Source organism: Limulus polyphemus, unplaced genomic scaffold (genome assembly GCF_000517525.1).
Source record: "Limulus polyphemus unplaced genomic scaffold, Limulus_polyphemus-2.1.2 Scaffold1402, whole genome shotgun sequence".
NCBI lineage: Eukaryota > Metazoa > Arthropoda > Merostomata > Xiphosura > Limulidae > Limulus > Limulus polyphemus.
In genome coordinates, this window is record NW_013667012.1 from 132,120 (window position 1) to 148,404 (window position 16,285).

The 16,285-nt window shown below is 34.9% G+C and overlaps 1 protein-coding gene across 1 annotated transcript in view; it reads right to left on the minus strand.

Annotated features, from left to right (window-relative positions):
* Positions 1-16,285, minus strand: part of LOC106463422 — a 220,806-nt gene that overhangs the window by 125,932 nt on the left and 78,589 nt on the right. Inside the window, exons 12-15 of the mRNA XM_022390908.1 lie at positions 11,193-11,263; positions 4,292-4,481; positions 3,475-3,627; positions 647-736 (exon numbers count right to left, since the gene is read on the minus strand). Coding sequence (XP_022246616.1) covers positions 647-736; positions 3,475-3,627; positions 4,292-4,481; positions 11,193-11,263 — 504 coding nt within the window. The remainder of the gene's footprint in view (positions 1-646; positions 737-3,474; positions 3,628-4,291; positions 4,482-11,192; positions 11,264-16,285) is intronic.

Consider the following 16,285-nt stretch of genomic DNA (forward strand, 5'->3'; position numbering starts at 1 on the left):
AGGAAGATGGAGCACCGGGTCACACTGCTAGAAACACCCAAAAGAAGCAGGAAGAAAATGGCATCCAGAAGTTGCCCTGGCCGAGCCAATCTCCTGACATGAACCCCATCGAAAACCGCTGGGCCACACTCGACCGGCAAGTCAAGAAACAACCAAAAAAAACAACTTCAAAGAGCGATCTACTCCAAGTTTTGAAGCAAGAGTGGTCGAAAATCCCACAATCTAAAATTGACGAGATGATTCTCATGATGCCCCAAAGGATCAACGAACTCCACGAAGCGAAAGGAAGATCTACTAGATATTAATTAAATTATAAATATATCAATTCATGTGAATATGACTGAAAATTTTCATTTTTTTCTGAAAAGGTGGTGTCTATTTACTTGTGACCACGCTGTGTATAGTTAACCACTACATATTACTAACAATAGACAGATATGAACATAGGTGTGTGTAGATTTTTACAACTTGAAAAAATTTAGTTCATCCCATCACAGCCCAAACTATAGTTTTATTATACAACAATAAGCCAATAAAATGTTTGTTGAAACAATACTAACCCTAGCAACAACAAATTAACACAGTTGTTGAAACAATACTAACCCTAGCAACAACAAATTAACACAATGTTTGAAACAATACTAACCCCATCAGCATTCGCCTCACAAAATCGAACATTACTGGGAATAGTCCGCAACAAATCCAAGCCTATCTGTCTTCTGTTTTCGGAAATCACCTGTGTAGAAGCAATAGGTAATAACATAAAATTGGCCACAAGAACACAGTAGTTTAATCTAATACTAAACGTTATCAGCACCTTAATCCAAACCTTGTATATCTGTGCAGGAACTAGAGGTAAAAATCACATGTATATACCTTATTATATCTTACTCCAAAGAACCATCTGGTGCATACAGTGTTTTACAATTGCTCTTTCCTTATTTATTAAAGACTAATTGGCTAATTTTCTTTGTTTCATATTCAAAGTTGTCATATTGCTGTGGTAGACTTATTATAATTTTTAGTAGAAACATGAAATACGAAACGAACCAAATAAGTTGTTATATTTTATATGAAACATCCGTATATTTGTATACAAGCATGTATGCTTTCTAAAAAATATATAGCACTTATTTGACTTATATCCCATTGTTTGCTAACGGGTTTAAACGTTTACTATGACGATGTATGTCAGTGACATTTACGCCAGTGCTAATTGTATTAATTGTGTTCTTGGAGATGAAACTATTACATCGTCGTTTTGAATTACGCCATAATCGAAATTTTCTCTTTTTGCTTTTTCTAAAGCCTAGGTAAACTAATTTCAATTTAAAAAATTATGCTGATTAAAGTGAGTTTAGAAACTTACGTGTTTCTAAATACTCTAAATTGATATTGATTAAATTTGCTTCAGTTATGCATGAACATTAAGAGTAAATAATTACATTCAAATTTAAGTACTTTAAATGAAAACTTTCAAATGCATTAGCTATTGTTTTTTTTATATTGTAAGCTGTGATAAGCATAAAGAGGAATGTTCGGATTAACAATCTATGTATAGAAACCTGCTGGTGATCAATAAGAAAGCCTGAAAAAATGTACAACTAGACGGCGCTACAAGCAAACTGATATTGTTCTTAATCTTTACCACACATTTTTCTTTTTCTTCCAGCAACCCCGCTGGTGACTCAGCGGTAAGTCTACGGGCTTCTAACGCTAAAAATCGTGTTTCGATACCCGCGATAGACAGAACACAGACAGTCCATTGTGCAACTTTGTGCTTAACAACAAATAAACCTTACAGCGATTTAACCAGTTATTTGTATTTTCAGATTTTACCAAGCTTTAGCTGCGTTTGGTTGCTATTCTTGTTGACTAATTGTGTAGACCTATATGATAAAATTATAAATATAATACTGCATGCCACCTGGCCGCAGAATATATTTAAATCAGCTTTTATACTTCTTTATTTTACTCAATCACTATTCCCTGATTATTACTCTCCTTTATTTAATTACATTAAGATTTAACATAACATACGGGCAACAATGGATCGTTTCAAGAATGTAATTTAACAAAGGGCTTTGGGTGGAGGCAAAGAAAGCTAACATCGAGTACTGTCCCCCCCCCCTCACACACACAATTCAGCTGGGGTTCTACGCTATGGCGTAATTTGCATGTAGTAATTTGGTCTGACTAGAATATTGACATTTGCTGCGCTCTTGCGAGCCTGAGGGCAGTCGCCCCTGTCACCGTCCCCAAGTGATTCATCTGGACCATTTGATCCTTTACATACCATCCTTGAGTCAAGTACAAATTTAAACCCATCCTTTATTTTTCAGGAAATCATCTGTTCCATTCCTAAAGCCCCCCAGTGGCACAGCGGTTATGTCTTCGGACTTATAACGCTAGAAACCGGATTTCGAAACCCGTGATGGGCACGACACAGATAGCCCATTGTGTAGCTTTGTGCTTAATTACAAACAAACAAATCCACTCTTAAACTCCTGTAAAGTGCTGGCCCCCACTACCGCCAACTGTAACTTATTCCATAAGCCAATCAACCTGTTAAAACTGGTTTAACAGGAAAAGACAGGCAAGGTTCGAAATCTTAAGCTTGTATCCTCTCGACCTATTATTTTCAAAATATAGCACAGGGAAATCAGAAGCCTTTTCCATATAGTTCTGACGGATAACCTTGTAAACTTCAATAAGATCACCTCTTACTTTTCTTTTCTCCAGAGAAAAATAAGTTAAGTGATATTTATCGATCCCTATAAAGTAAACCTTCCATTCGTGAGATCCATTCTATTAGCCCTCCTCCAATATAATCAGTGAAAAATTGTCATTACATTTATACAATAAACAATAGCAGAATCCACCTTTAGTAGAATTATCATTAAAATATTCTAATTGATAATAAACTATTTTTAAAGATTTTAATTTATTGAATTCATAGTTCTGCTAACCACTCGAAAGATAAATTTAGAGCAAAGCTTAAATATAGAACATTAATTTTAATAAAGAAAAACATAACTGTAGAATAAATTCCTACGTTTTCTTAGAAATAACATCAAAACAAACGAAGTTTAGTGTATATAAATATTTTTTTAAATCAAAATTCACGTTCAGTAGCATTATTGTCAATAAAATATGAAATGTGTTTTTACACTTCCTTAACTATTCAACATATGATTCCGTTAAAGAATTTGCTTGTGATCGATAAGAAATCCTGCAAAAATATAATACTAGATTGCGCCACAAGCAGAGTTATTTTTGGGTGGTTGTCAAAGTACATTTTTCTATATATCACTCTTTATAGTGAACAGTTAGAGAAATGAATCTAATTTAAAATCCAGTTTTCTTGACCGAATAAGTATAAATAATAAGGCAAAATTAAAATACACGATACAGTTAACATAAATTATTAATTTAAGAAATTATATAAATGACTAAAAAAAAAAAGAGAAATACCCCTGACTCGGAAGCCATACTGCTCAGATTGTTGAAGTAATGAGATCCTTTACTGTCCATTACGTCTTTCAATTTCTGCCGATAGAGCGCGCGCCATACACGACCTCGTAGATGAGACGGTATTCCCCCACGCACCAGATTTTTTAATTCTTTCTGATGTAAAGAAGATAAAAACACCAAGTTTTTAAGTTTTATAGTACTAACATTTAAATGCTTAGTTGATTAACAATGGCATCCGGCATTCTAAAGTCTCTAAATACATTTTTTATAGACATTACTCTTTTTTATATTGAAAAGGTATTTTAATATATTTAATCTAAGACCCAGTTTTGAAAAAGTGATACTTGAATTTTTACTTTTAATTTGAATACTAAATCTTCAGCACAAAACAAGCACAAATAAAGGTTTTTAAAGATAAATTTGGAAATTGTAGCCATTAAACTATCTTGGATGGAAAGGGCCCAGAATTTTTTAGCTGACGTCCAAACATTTCATTAAATAGAAATGTCGACATCACAACTTTAGGCAGTGTACATTTCAATATTCATAAATTATTAATATAAAAACAATAAGTACTTTACTTTGTATATTTTCTTTCGGTAAACCTCAAATAGGTGTATAGAGATATAGAAAGTAAACAATGCTATAAATAAATAGATAAATTAAGTAATTTATGTGGTCTCGTATAATAGATGGTTGATAAAAATTGGAACTTGGAAATCATGCAAGGTTCGTTTTTACATAGGATTCTCTTTTTCTAAGCCACAGTAAGACTATCACCAATTACTTTAACTCTAAAATAGTTTGGATTACCTACCGAGTTCTGAAGGTTGTTACCATGACGATGAAGATAGTCGATCCAGTGTTTCTCATGTTGTTTGTATTCTCCTAGAAGTGGAGTATAATATTGATGAAGCTGGCGACATACGTAGTTTAGAATGAGTCCTTCATTCGAACAGATGTGTTTAAACCCCAGGGAGTCCACGTGTGTCATAAACTTCGATATTCTATGAGTAGAGAGCTTAACATTAGATCAGTCTTAATCACGGAATTCATTAAAGTGAACTTGTTAAATGAGAAAACAAGACGATTATAAGAAAACTAGTTAACAATATAGATTATGTGGGGAATTACTGACATATAGGCAATTTAAGCCTTGCAGTAAAATTATTGCCGAATCTTTTTTTTTTTATTCATCATTAAGGTTTTATAGTAAACTATAATTTAAGTTATTGTTAAAACTAAAATATTTTTACTCGCATAATCCTTTTTTAGAGCCCCCTCAATTTTTTTTACAAGCTAGTCCAACTCGTTCCACGCAATGTGTTGAAACACTGAATTACTCGTACCGTTAAACATTTGATCCTTGATTATCTCTTTGTGGGTTTCAATCAGAAATAAGCTTTCACGTAGTGTGTTGAAACACTGAATTACTCGTACCGTTAAACATTTGATCCTTGATTATCTCTTTGTGGATAATCAAGGATCAAATGTTTAACGGTACGAGTAATTCAGTGTTTCAACACACTACGTGAAAGCTTATTTCTGATTGAAACCCTTCTTTGTGGGTTTCAATCAGAAATAAGCTTTCACGTAGTGTGTTGAAACACTGAATTACTCGTACCGTTAAACATTTGATCCTTGATTATCCCTTTGTGGGTTTCAATCAGAAATAAGCTTTCAGTATTTTAGCCATCTTTAAAACAAGTGCAGCACAAAAACTTCATTTTATAATAGAAAGTGATGAAAATTAATGTTTGTCATGGTGGAATCTGAACCTCGTTTATTCTTCCTAATTTTATTTTAATAATGCTTCAAAAGCTTTCTTCATTATCAAACATTTACAGCTGTCTGATTTGGTTTGGTTTAAAAATTTTACGTTAAGTCCAAGTTATTCTTAACATTTCAGAATCCGTTTAATAAGTCAACAGTATCTTTAATCTTTTTTTCGACACTTATGTAGTAATTCTGGGAGTTCTACACTACAGTTGAAACTTAGTTTTCGATCTTATAAAACTCCAACGATTGGTCAACAATCCCATAGTAACTCATGAATTATAATTTCAAAGTGTTTCTATACCTTTCAATATTTGATACTAAAACCTAGCCTTCTGTTCCTTCCGTTTATCTTATTGACTTCTAAAGCCTTAGTTTGATAATCTCTAAATCAGTGTGATAAACACAATCAGGACAAAGTACATAAATGAGTAAAATCAAGAAGCCACTCCATTAACAACTATAAATGCAGAAATAGTCATATTACTGTTATTATGCAAAACAAAGGACAAGGGCGTTAATTTGTAATATTTAAAGGGGCCATGATAATGGTGCTCACTAAGCAGGAATATATTTATTAATGACGACTTTTATGACCCACTGTTCAAGATAATGTGTCATCAGTCTGTTAAGAGTGTTAATGAAAATGTCTTTTACAGAGAAGAACTTATACCGCTAACATCTGAAAACTGAAGCTGGTAAAAAAGTAATTGGATATTAAAATGTGACCCATTGATTGATTATATCAAAAGTGATCAGGATCAATCTATCTTCAACAATACCATGATGAAAATGTTACATATGTCATATGGTATTAAAAACCAATCTAAGCACTGCTCGTCTCAAATGTAAACAGTAAACTATGCCTTTAGTGGTGCTTACAGTGCAAAATGTTAACAAGGAAGTTATAAGGGGCTATCTGATAAAAAATTTACTCTTTCGGTACTGATAGTATGGTAAAAGTATGGAAAACAAGTGTGAGGTGCAGGAGATGCTGTAACAGTGTGTAAAACGTTTTCAGGACATAAGAAAAGTCCTTTGATTTCTTAAAAGAGAATAACATCGTTGTTCTCATAAATTCAATCCGATAATGTTGGATTTCAATACTGATGAATAAAGACTCTCTCAAGCTAATATTGAAACTTCCTGTAGCTCTTATGTTGACCACCACTGTTTTCAAGAGCATGATAATGACTACAATCATATCGTTTAACCATATCAATTACAGGACTTCAATCCAATAGAGATATTTTGGAATTAACTCAGACCTCATGTGCAGGACAGTACCATATGTTTACTACCCCTTTCGTTAATTTGTTGTTTTTTTCGAAATTTCTGTATTCTTTGGGTTCACTTTGAACGTAGAAAATGGTTCAAGTAAACAGTTCAACTTTCCTATACTGTTACAGCTTAAATGTACTTTCATGCAGTAAAGATGGCCGTCATTTCATTCGTAATTTCCAAAAATAAACGTCTGTCTTTTCTTCTAGCAAATCGGGTTTCCTTACATTTTTGCTCACAGGAGAGTTGTTCATGATAATGTGAATGAGGTTCAGACCGTGAGTAGCCTAACTTGGAATTTATAGGCCAGGCATTCTCCTATTATTTGAAATTTTGCAGATTATGTTAGCTTTGTTTTGTAGGTTGTGTCTTATTTTAACGTAAATTGTGCATAGTTTAACTTTCAACTTTTTCTTTTTTACACTGAACTGAGAGAGAGAACAAACGTTTCTCCTACACCATTTGCTTATCAAATTACACACTCACACAACAAACACTTGCTCGTGATTTTTTTATTGTAACTGTTGTTGTTTCTTAATAAAGATGTTGATTCTATATTTTTGTACTGTCTCTTTCTTTGCAACAAATTCAGTCAGGGTCAAGGAAGAGTAGACTCATACTCTGTAATAAAATATTCCTCAGATCTCCAGTTTTATGGGCTCTACCCATTTACTCTAAAGGAAATTGTGGTATGTAAGGAGAAGAAACTTTTTGTACCTTAACCACAGATACTTTTATTGCAGAGATTTGTTCTCCTAGAGTAATTGTCTGAGTGTGCTCTTCGAGTCTCTAGTGACTGTGTCGAGGATTCAAACCCGTGAAAATGACATTCTATAAGTTGGAGTAAGAGTTGAGAACAGAAAAGTCGTGGTGCATAGTTAGTGTAGTTAGGCGTAGGAGAAGTATTTTTCTGGGTGTCATACTTTTGCTGATGCTGCAAAGGCTCCTTACGACCATCTCCCTGCAGCTGCAAACATAGAATGGAGAACTTTCAGTTTCTAAAACACCCAGAAAAGCCATAGAGGCTCTCCTCGTGAAGTTAAGCCTCAACATGAGTGAAATTTGGACATCTGAGGACCGTCAGGGAGCTGCATAACCTATGGTGTCCAAGACCTAGTGGGGCAGTCTTTAAAGAACCCCGAGATATTTGCTGACTAAAGCAGCAGAGCCACAGATCTACTTGAGGCCATCCTCAGTTGCAAGAGAGAAATGTGGGGTGCTTGATGGACAACATTTATTAATAGGAGCTATTTTACCAGCAGGTGAGATAGTGGGCACTTGAAGAGGAAGAATGTGGTCAGTGGAGCAGTAAGGAACCTCTCTGTGATGGAAGGTGTGCTACCGAGCCGAGAGAGAGATGCAAGATGGTAGTAGGTATTCCCGAGTGAGGATTGTTATTTTTGGAGCAGAAGAAACTTCTTCTCTACCCCAATCTTTAAGGGTGTGGGCAAAGAGGACTTCATTCTTGAGCAATTAGGAACTGAAACACAGTCACTGCCAAGTTGCATCAATATTTAAACCCAATATAAACTTAGCAGTTCATTGGGCTGAGTTTAAGGTGCAGATAAAGGGTCTGTTTGAGAGCTTCTGTGCTTTTAGTGATAATATGTACTATTTGCTTGGGAAAGAATACCCTGCGATATCATCTGCGGTTCATGAGGACATACTTGCTCACAAGTTCATAAACATACTACCAATGAGATTATTGAGGTGCAAGATATTCACACTCTAACAGAGTTGGTATCCACTGTAAGTTGGTATCCAAGGACAAATCACAGGAGAGGAGAAAGTCAACAGTAACAGCTGTTGCAACAACTCCCAACAAGGACCATCCTGTTTAAGCCTCTTGTTGAACTCAAGCATCACTGAAGAAATTCATCAACAACACATCCTGGTGCTGCAGCACAGACATGTCAATTTCCAATGAATAGAAAGGACTACCCCGACATCCCTATAGTTTTTGTATTGTAGCCAATGCCAATTACATATCCACCCGATCATTCTGGAAAGAAGGAAAAATCAAAACAATTGATGAAGTTGTGGGTGCAGGTGCACTTCAATCTGAAATGTTAATATTTTGCCAGACAGAAAGATAGGTGGAACACTTGATTCCAAGCTGATATCACTTTGGCTCCAGAAAAACTAATGTAGCCTGAGTCAAGTCTATCACTAACGCAAGGAAGCACTGCAGACAACTTATGTCAAATGGGGTGTGGCAGTCAACTCATCTCTCTCTTACGACTGGGTATAGTTTTATATGTGCCTGTAAAGATGCACAGTCGAATAATGGATTTCCTTGTTGATACAGTAGTAGCCATGACTCTGGTGGATGCTGCCATGTATCAGGCATTCCAAATGAAGCCACTACTCGAGCCAGTTAAGACTAACTTTGTTGTGGCAAATGACAGCATGTTAAATGGAAATGAAGATGCAAGTCTCTGACTATGTCTGGATCACGTGAACTACAGGGCAGATATATTCATCACAGGCATTGGTTCTGATACTGGCATCCTTGAGATGGGCATACTACAGAAATTCTATGCACATTTTACCTGTTCAACAAGTGAACTAAGTTTCTATGGTAAAATGCCCATTGTCAGTCATAATAAGCCCAAGAACAGTGGACTGCATGTATGTGCCTTGCGGAGGGAGACAGTACCTCCATATACACTAGGGGTATGCCATGGTTTAGTATGTCTAGTACGTTAGCATCATGTAGTACAGCTGTCGAGCCAATGTCAAAAACACACTGTTTGCCATCCAGAAAGGAGGAAACATGAGCACAGATAATGAACTGTCAATCAAGGGACGAAGTCTCAGTGTTATTCAACAGTTGTAAGCAACTGACAATCCAGCTTCCTACTAGAATGGTAAGCAAAGTGGAGATTGCCAACACCAACAGTAATGCTAGTGTTGCTTCTGTCGCAAAATGTCTGAAAACAAACACTAGGCTGCCAGTTCATCTGAGGTTGCTAGTTGAGAATTGCAACAATGTCTCAGTGACCTGTTGTTTACGTATTTGTGAGACTAGCTGGCTAACTGGGTAAAACAACAATAGCGTGCTACTACAGGCAAGGAGAATCTGATTAAACAACCAGATTTTCAGAAAGGAGGACAACATGAACAGGTTCTGTGTTTATTTCTAATATGTGAATGCCGTGATGTACATTGATGCCTTTTCTCTGCTGTGGATAGACAAATGGCAGGACTTGTTGAAAAGTAGCCAATGGTTTAGCTCTTTAGATCTTGCTTCCTGATACTAGCAAGCTGAACTGGATAAAAAGAACAGACCCGAAACTGCTTTCAGCACTCGAAATGTTTTTTTATAATTTCTATGTCATCCATTTGGCCTTTGTAAGGGTTTAGCTACTTTAGAGAGGCTAATGTAGCTTACATTTAAGTGGCTTCAATGAGAGAGATTATTGATCTTCATGTTGATAATGTATTGATATTTGTTTGTACGTGTGAGTCTACTGTCATGAACCTAACCATTTAACAGGATTAATAATTAAGGCTGAGAAATGTGTACTTATGTGCATGCAAGTAGAATTTTTCAGTCACATAATGGGGAGAGATAGTATCTCAAACAACCTTGCAAAGATTACAGCAGTCCCAGACTTGTCTCGGCCTGTGATGAGATGAGATGTTTAAAGCTTCCTTGGCTTCTTATCGAACTTTTGTAGCCAATTTTTCCAAGACTGCTGTTCCAATGTCTATGCTCATTAAAGATGTGTGCATTTGAGATGGACTGGGGAGTGCAAACATGCATTTCTGTCCATAAAGTGCACTTGAGTTTAAGAGTATCCATAAAAGGACTGAGTTCCTGTTGGACACAGATACCATTACTAGAGGAATCGGAACAGTATTGTTACAGTTCCAGACAATCAATGGTGTACCACGAAGAAGACACTGCTTGTAGTTGTTGTCTTCGTGAAGCTCTACCAACATTACTTCTTATGGCAGAAAGCTCATCCAGGTTCCCACTATCATACACTTTTGCAGATTTTGTAGACTCCAGATTATGGTTAGCTATATTTCTAGGTTGTGTTTTATTTTAACGTAAAGGGGTGTTTGTTTTAACTGTTAACTCATATTTTTTGAAGGGGCACGGTGGCTCACACCGAACTGGTGAGTAAGAACTAATAAAGGTCTTCTTACATTGTCTCTTCCTCTTTCCAGTTCCACATTCATACGGTAAACACTTGTCCACTTTTTGTACCGTGGCTGTTTCACTTTGGTATATTTTAATTGTGTATTTATGCACCGTCTTTTATTTTTTCTTGAAACGAACTCTATAATAAATTATTTTTTGGATCAACAAATTGTGGGTCCTACCCATTTGTTCTGAGATAAATCAGTGTGACTGAGACTGTTACAGTCACGTTTCCCCACCATTTTCCTTTTCCAAAAGATGTGAACCAATTTCTGTCCATATTCAAACAAAATACGTTCAATCATCTTGTAGAGTCTTTTGTTTTTGTGGTGAAAAGTGGTTTTACCCAATATTAGCTGTAGGTCCTAATAAAATGGTCAATCACTGTATGTAGTAAATTAATTTATATTTCTAAGAATTGTGAAATTAAAAGAAAATGAGAATTGTTTTAAAAATGGGAGTAGTTTATTTACTGTTTATATAAAACTTTTGACAATAACAGACTTACCCATCGTAAGCTGGAAGAGCTGGATTATGCTTTCTGGCTTCCTCTAGTAATGATAAAACTTTCGTTTTGTGCTTTAAAGAAGAAAAAAAGGATCGTCTCAACTATAAGCACCAACTTCTGAGATAAAGTCTTTATATTATTAAATATAAAATGAAAATTTCAATCGATGCTATTATATAATATTTTATAAAATATCATTGAATGAGATTCTTGTGCGTCAAAATTTTTAAACCACAAGGTATGCTACTTGTAAGGCCTGGCATAGCCTGGTGGTTAGGACACTCGACTCACAATCTGCGGGTTTGAATCCAATCACCGAAATACTCGTCTTTTCAGCCGTGGGGACGTTATACTGTTACGGTAAATCCCACTAGTAGATTACATTAGCCCAAAAGTTGGCAGTGGGAGGTCTTGACTAGAAGTTTTCCCTCTATCTGGTATATTATTTCAAAATGAGGGACGGCGAGAACAGATAGCCCTTGAGTAGCTACTTCAAAATGAGGAACGGCAAGAGCAGATAGCCCTTGAGTAGCTACTTCAAAAAAAAACTTGTGAAGGAAATTACCACCTACATTCTAAAAGTAGCATGGTCTAGGTTAATGAATCAAACAAATAAAGAAAAACAACAATATAAACCATTGTATTATAAAAATTTAAATAAACCAGCTTACGAACTGAAATAATTAGTTATTACTATTCAGACGAATCAACAAACGAAACTTTAATTTTAACTTCTAAAAGTTGCCTTAGTAGATAAAGCTTTGATATACGAGTATATTTGATTTGACATAGAAATATTTAGAATAAAAAATTGGATCATTATATCGGAAGATTTTCAATGTAAGCATATTACTTAAATGTAAGTGTCCACAAAATAATGATGACACTGGTTTCCGAACAAAAACAAAAAAACTGACAGACATAACTAAGTTTTATTTCACATTTCAAGTATTGATAATGCTAATATATTAACAATGACCTCCCAGCTTTCGTTAGAGGGACATTTGATAACTGCACAAAAATCATAGGTAAAGAAGAATTACAAAATAAATATATTTTCAAGGCTGTATCGATCTGTGTATGTTGTTTTTGATGTTTCATATTACTATTTCTAACCTTGTAAATATCAAAATACATATGTATTGAGATATTGATTATAAAAGTTAACTACTGCTAAGTGCAACTTAACTTACTCCGCAACTAATAGGTTATTACTAATTCTCAATTATTATTAGCCGCGGCATAGCGGTTCATAGAATGGCTCCGAGTTTGTTTGTTTTTTCAAGTACTAACTTTTAACTCATAGCTCCATCATCTCTTGGCCGATTTGAGATCTAATTACTGTTTTGGACTCAGGAAGTCGAACCCTTTCTACTGATCATGCCCAAGGTCTCATAGATTAATTTACTCTAATCCTGCCTAAAAGAATTTCAATTTGAGGATAGGCTGGTAGAAATCCTGATGAGTAATAAAATCGAATCAGGTATACACGCGCCCTAAGCTTGGTATTACTGGCGCACAAAAATATAGCTAATAAAAAGGGGGAAAAAGGTCTCAGAGTAAATTAACTCTAACACATATTACTTGAAAATTATTAAATCAAGCAAATCAAATTATATAGTTAGCAATTAGAATGTCTTAAAGTTAGTTAAAAAGTATTAATACACGCAATTTTTAGCTGAATTCAATATTTTAAGTGTATCGAAACAAGTTTATGGGAATTCTAGCAAGAGTCACGTAGATTGTTTGAAGCGTTTTAACCCACAGAAGTTTATTCTCTTGGTTGAAATCGAGTATTAAGTTCGACAAACTTAACACCATATTTACTCTAGCGATCATACTCTATCTGCTTCTTAACAATAGCCTTACACCGATGTTTCCAAGAAGAACAGTTATATCAATGTTTTCTTCCATTTCTTATGCAACATGGCCAGGTGGTTACGGCACTCGACTCGTAATCTGAGAGTCGCGGGTTCGAATCCCCGTCCCACCAAACATGCTCGCCCTTTCAGCCGTGGGGGCGTTATAAAGTGACGGTCAATCCCACTATTCGTTGGTGAAAAAGTAGCCCAAGAGTTGGGGGTGGGTGGTGATGACTAGCTGCCTTCCCTTCAGTCTTACACTGCTAAATTAAGGATGGCTAGCCCTCGTGTAGCTTTGCACGAAATTCAAAAACAAACAATCTTATGCAAATTTCCATAGATCAACTAATGTTTTAAGACTACTATTTCCAAACATACGCTTAAGCAGATCAAAGGTACAAAAGTCCATTGGAACTGCATTTGTAGATTTGACAGTTATGCAAATGCTCCCCTCAACAATCCACGAACAAATTCTAGAAAAAGATGCTTACGCCGAATATTTACCTGAACCAAAAGTTACCCATAAATATGGAAAGTAATAGAATACGCAAACTAATCAAACAACATTAATTGGAATACTTTTTACGCCACAATAGACAACCCACCCACTTTCTGGAAAAAATGTACAACAATATGCAATTCAATTCACCAAAAACTCGCCAAACAACGGGATTTATAATAACAAGACGACAATCACTGACAATGAATAGCAGACCTTCTCGCCGAATACTTTTCCACAGCTTTTAAAACTCCCGAGTTAAAAACTTTCCACGCCCAAACTTACCAATAAGTTAACTCTCACGTTAATAACAACTCACGTCTATATCAACCAACATTCCCAGTAAAATACGAAAAAGTACTGATCAACAATAATGCACAAAACCCAGAGAATTATATTACTAAACCCATCACAATCTGAAATCAAGCTCAATATCAAACATTTGAAAATACCGCTGTAGACGAAGACAAGATAACGAATGCAATAATTATAAATATCACAGAAAACTATACCAACCACTAAAATATCCTGTTCAACCTATCATTTTTATCCGGTTATTACCCATCAATTTGGAAACAAGCAATAATTAAAATTACCCCCCAAAATAATAACCTGGAACTACGTGACTCTAGTAATTACAGACCAATAAGTTTATCAAATTGCATACTGGAGAAAATCAGAGCTAGGAGATTATTGCTCTATCTAGAGACAAAGTACGTCCCATCAGACATTCAAACCGTTTCTAGCCAAAAAAAAAAAAAACAAGACAGACAGCCGATCATCTAGTTTGCTTAACTGAAACCATCGCCGCATCAAAAGTACAAACATATTTAATCCACATCACTTTTTTGCGGCAAATGGCGGGTAGCACTAAACACAAACAAAATACAAACAATCATATTCCACAGTAAAGTCACAAGAAAACTCCCCAATGTCAAACTTAAGATACATGACTTACATATCGCCTTTTCATAAACAGTCAAATTTCTAGGAGTCACTTTCAACAAGCAATTAACATGGATAAACCACTTTAATACAATTAGCACCAATGTTAATCAGAAGCTCAATTGCATCAGAAAAATTGGAGGGAAACTGAAAGGTTGCCAACTTGATACCATAATGATTATATTTAAGGCATAAATCAGACCTACTCTTGAATACAAGAATATTATAACATGCAACATGTCAAAATACATATCCCAAAAACTACAAACCCACAAAACAAAGCTATAAAACTAGCATACAGATTACCAAAATACAGATTTGTGTGCATGTGTGTGTATATGTGCATTATTGTTTTTAATTCAGCCATTGCTTTTAGCTCTTAACCCAGTACAATGGACACACCATATCCATACAAGAGTGTTATGAAGAGAAATTAAATTTTCTGGGCATTATTTCCAAATTCTAAATGAAGCGGGTTCAGGAGTTTAAACGTAAATACATCAAACGAAAAGAATGCAGCTCCCCCTACAGTGACGAGTCTGAGGCTTACAATGTTAAAAATCGGGTTTCTTATTATCATGTAATTAGAAACCGTAATTGGCAGAGCACAGATAGCCCATTGTGTAGCCTTGTGCTTAACTACAAAAAAACAAAAACGTTCAGTGGAAAACTCGAGAAAACTTGAAATTAGCAGGTAGCGGCTTCTGTAGTTAGAACATATAAAATTAGACCAATCGAAAATGATCTTTTAAAAATGGTGTTGAATTATTTGAAATAACGCTAATATGAGTAACTTTTTCAAACCATTGTACCTTGGAGAAGACATTAAGCAAATGGGAGTTCTTAACGTTGTTATCATCTTTAATGTGTTAAAATAAATATAAAACGCGTAAGTTGTGTGATTAGTTTAAACCATAATTTTCTGGGCCTCAGGAGGTTACAGGCCGTTCGAAGAAATTTTATTTGCTGTTTGAGTACGCTACCCGCAATAAATGAAAAACATCTTACTAGTGCTACGAATAATATATTTAAATAAGCATAGGATAAGTAGTGGTGAGCGAATAATAACCTTACTCTAAATTATGCTTGAAAGTAGTCTTAATTTAGCTTGCATAGCTAAGCGGTAGCTCTAATAGGTTTTTTTTAGCAGTTAAAGTGATTTTAATTTGGAAATCTAAGTGTTTTGTTCTTGTGCTGTAATACATTTCTAACATCTGCTATGTTATTATGCTTAATCCTAAAAGCTGGATCTAGCTGCTACTTGATCATTTGTTCTAAGACTATGTTTGCAGTTTGAAAATAGGACTATTACAACAGAATACATTTTGAACAAAGATTATGTTAGATTTTTATGTTTTCTAAACTGAACACATTAATGCTATTTGAACTTTTAAAGGATCAGTACCATGTAAAAAACATTTGTTTACTAACTTAATGAGTTAAACCTTTCTTTCGCTAAAATTATCAAGAAAATCTTATTTTGACTGTTCAACGTGACAAGTATGTTAACCATCCTGGAAAAACTAGATTTTAGATCATATATTTTTTAATGTTGTAAATAATACGTAATCCGAATTTGTTATGATTTATAGCTGAAATATACAAGGAAAATGTATAGGATTCACCTGATGTTTAATACACAATTCAGTTATAACTATACGATGTCTACGACATATAACTTGTCTTTATAGTTATAACTATACGCTGTCTACGACATATAACGTGTCTTTATAGTTATAACTATACGCTGTCTACGACATATAACGTGTCTTTATAGTTATAACTAT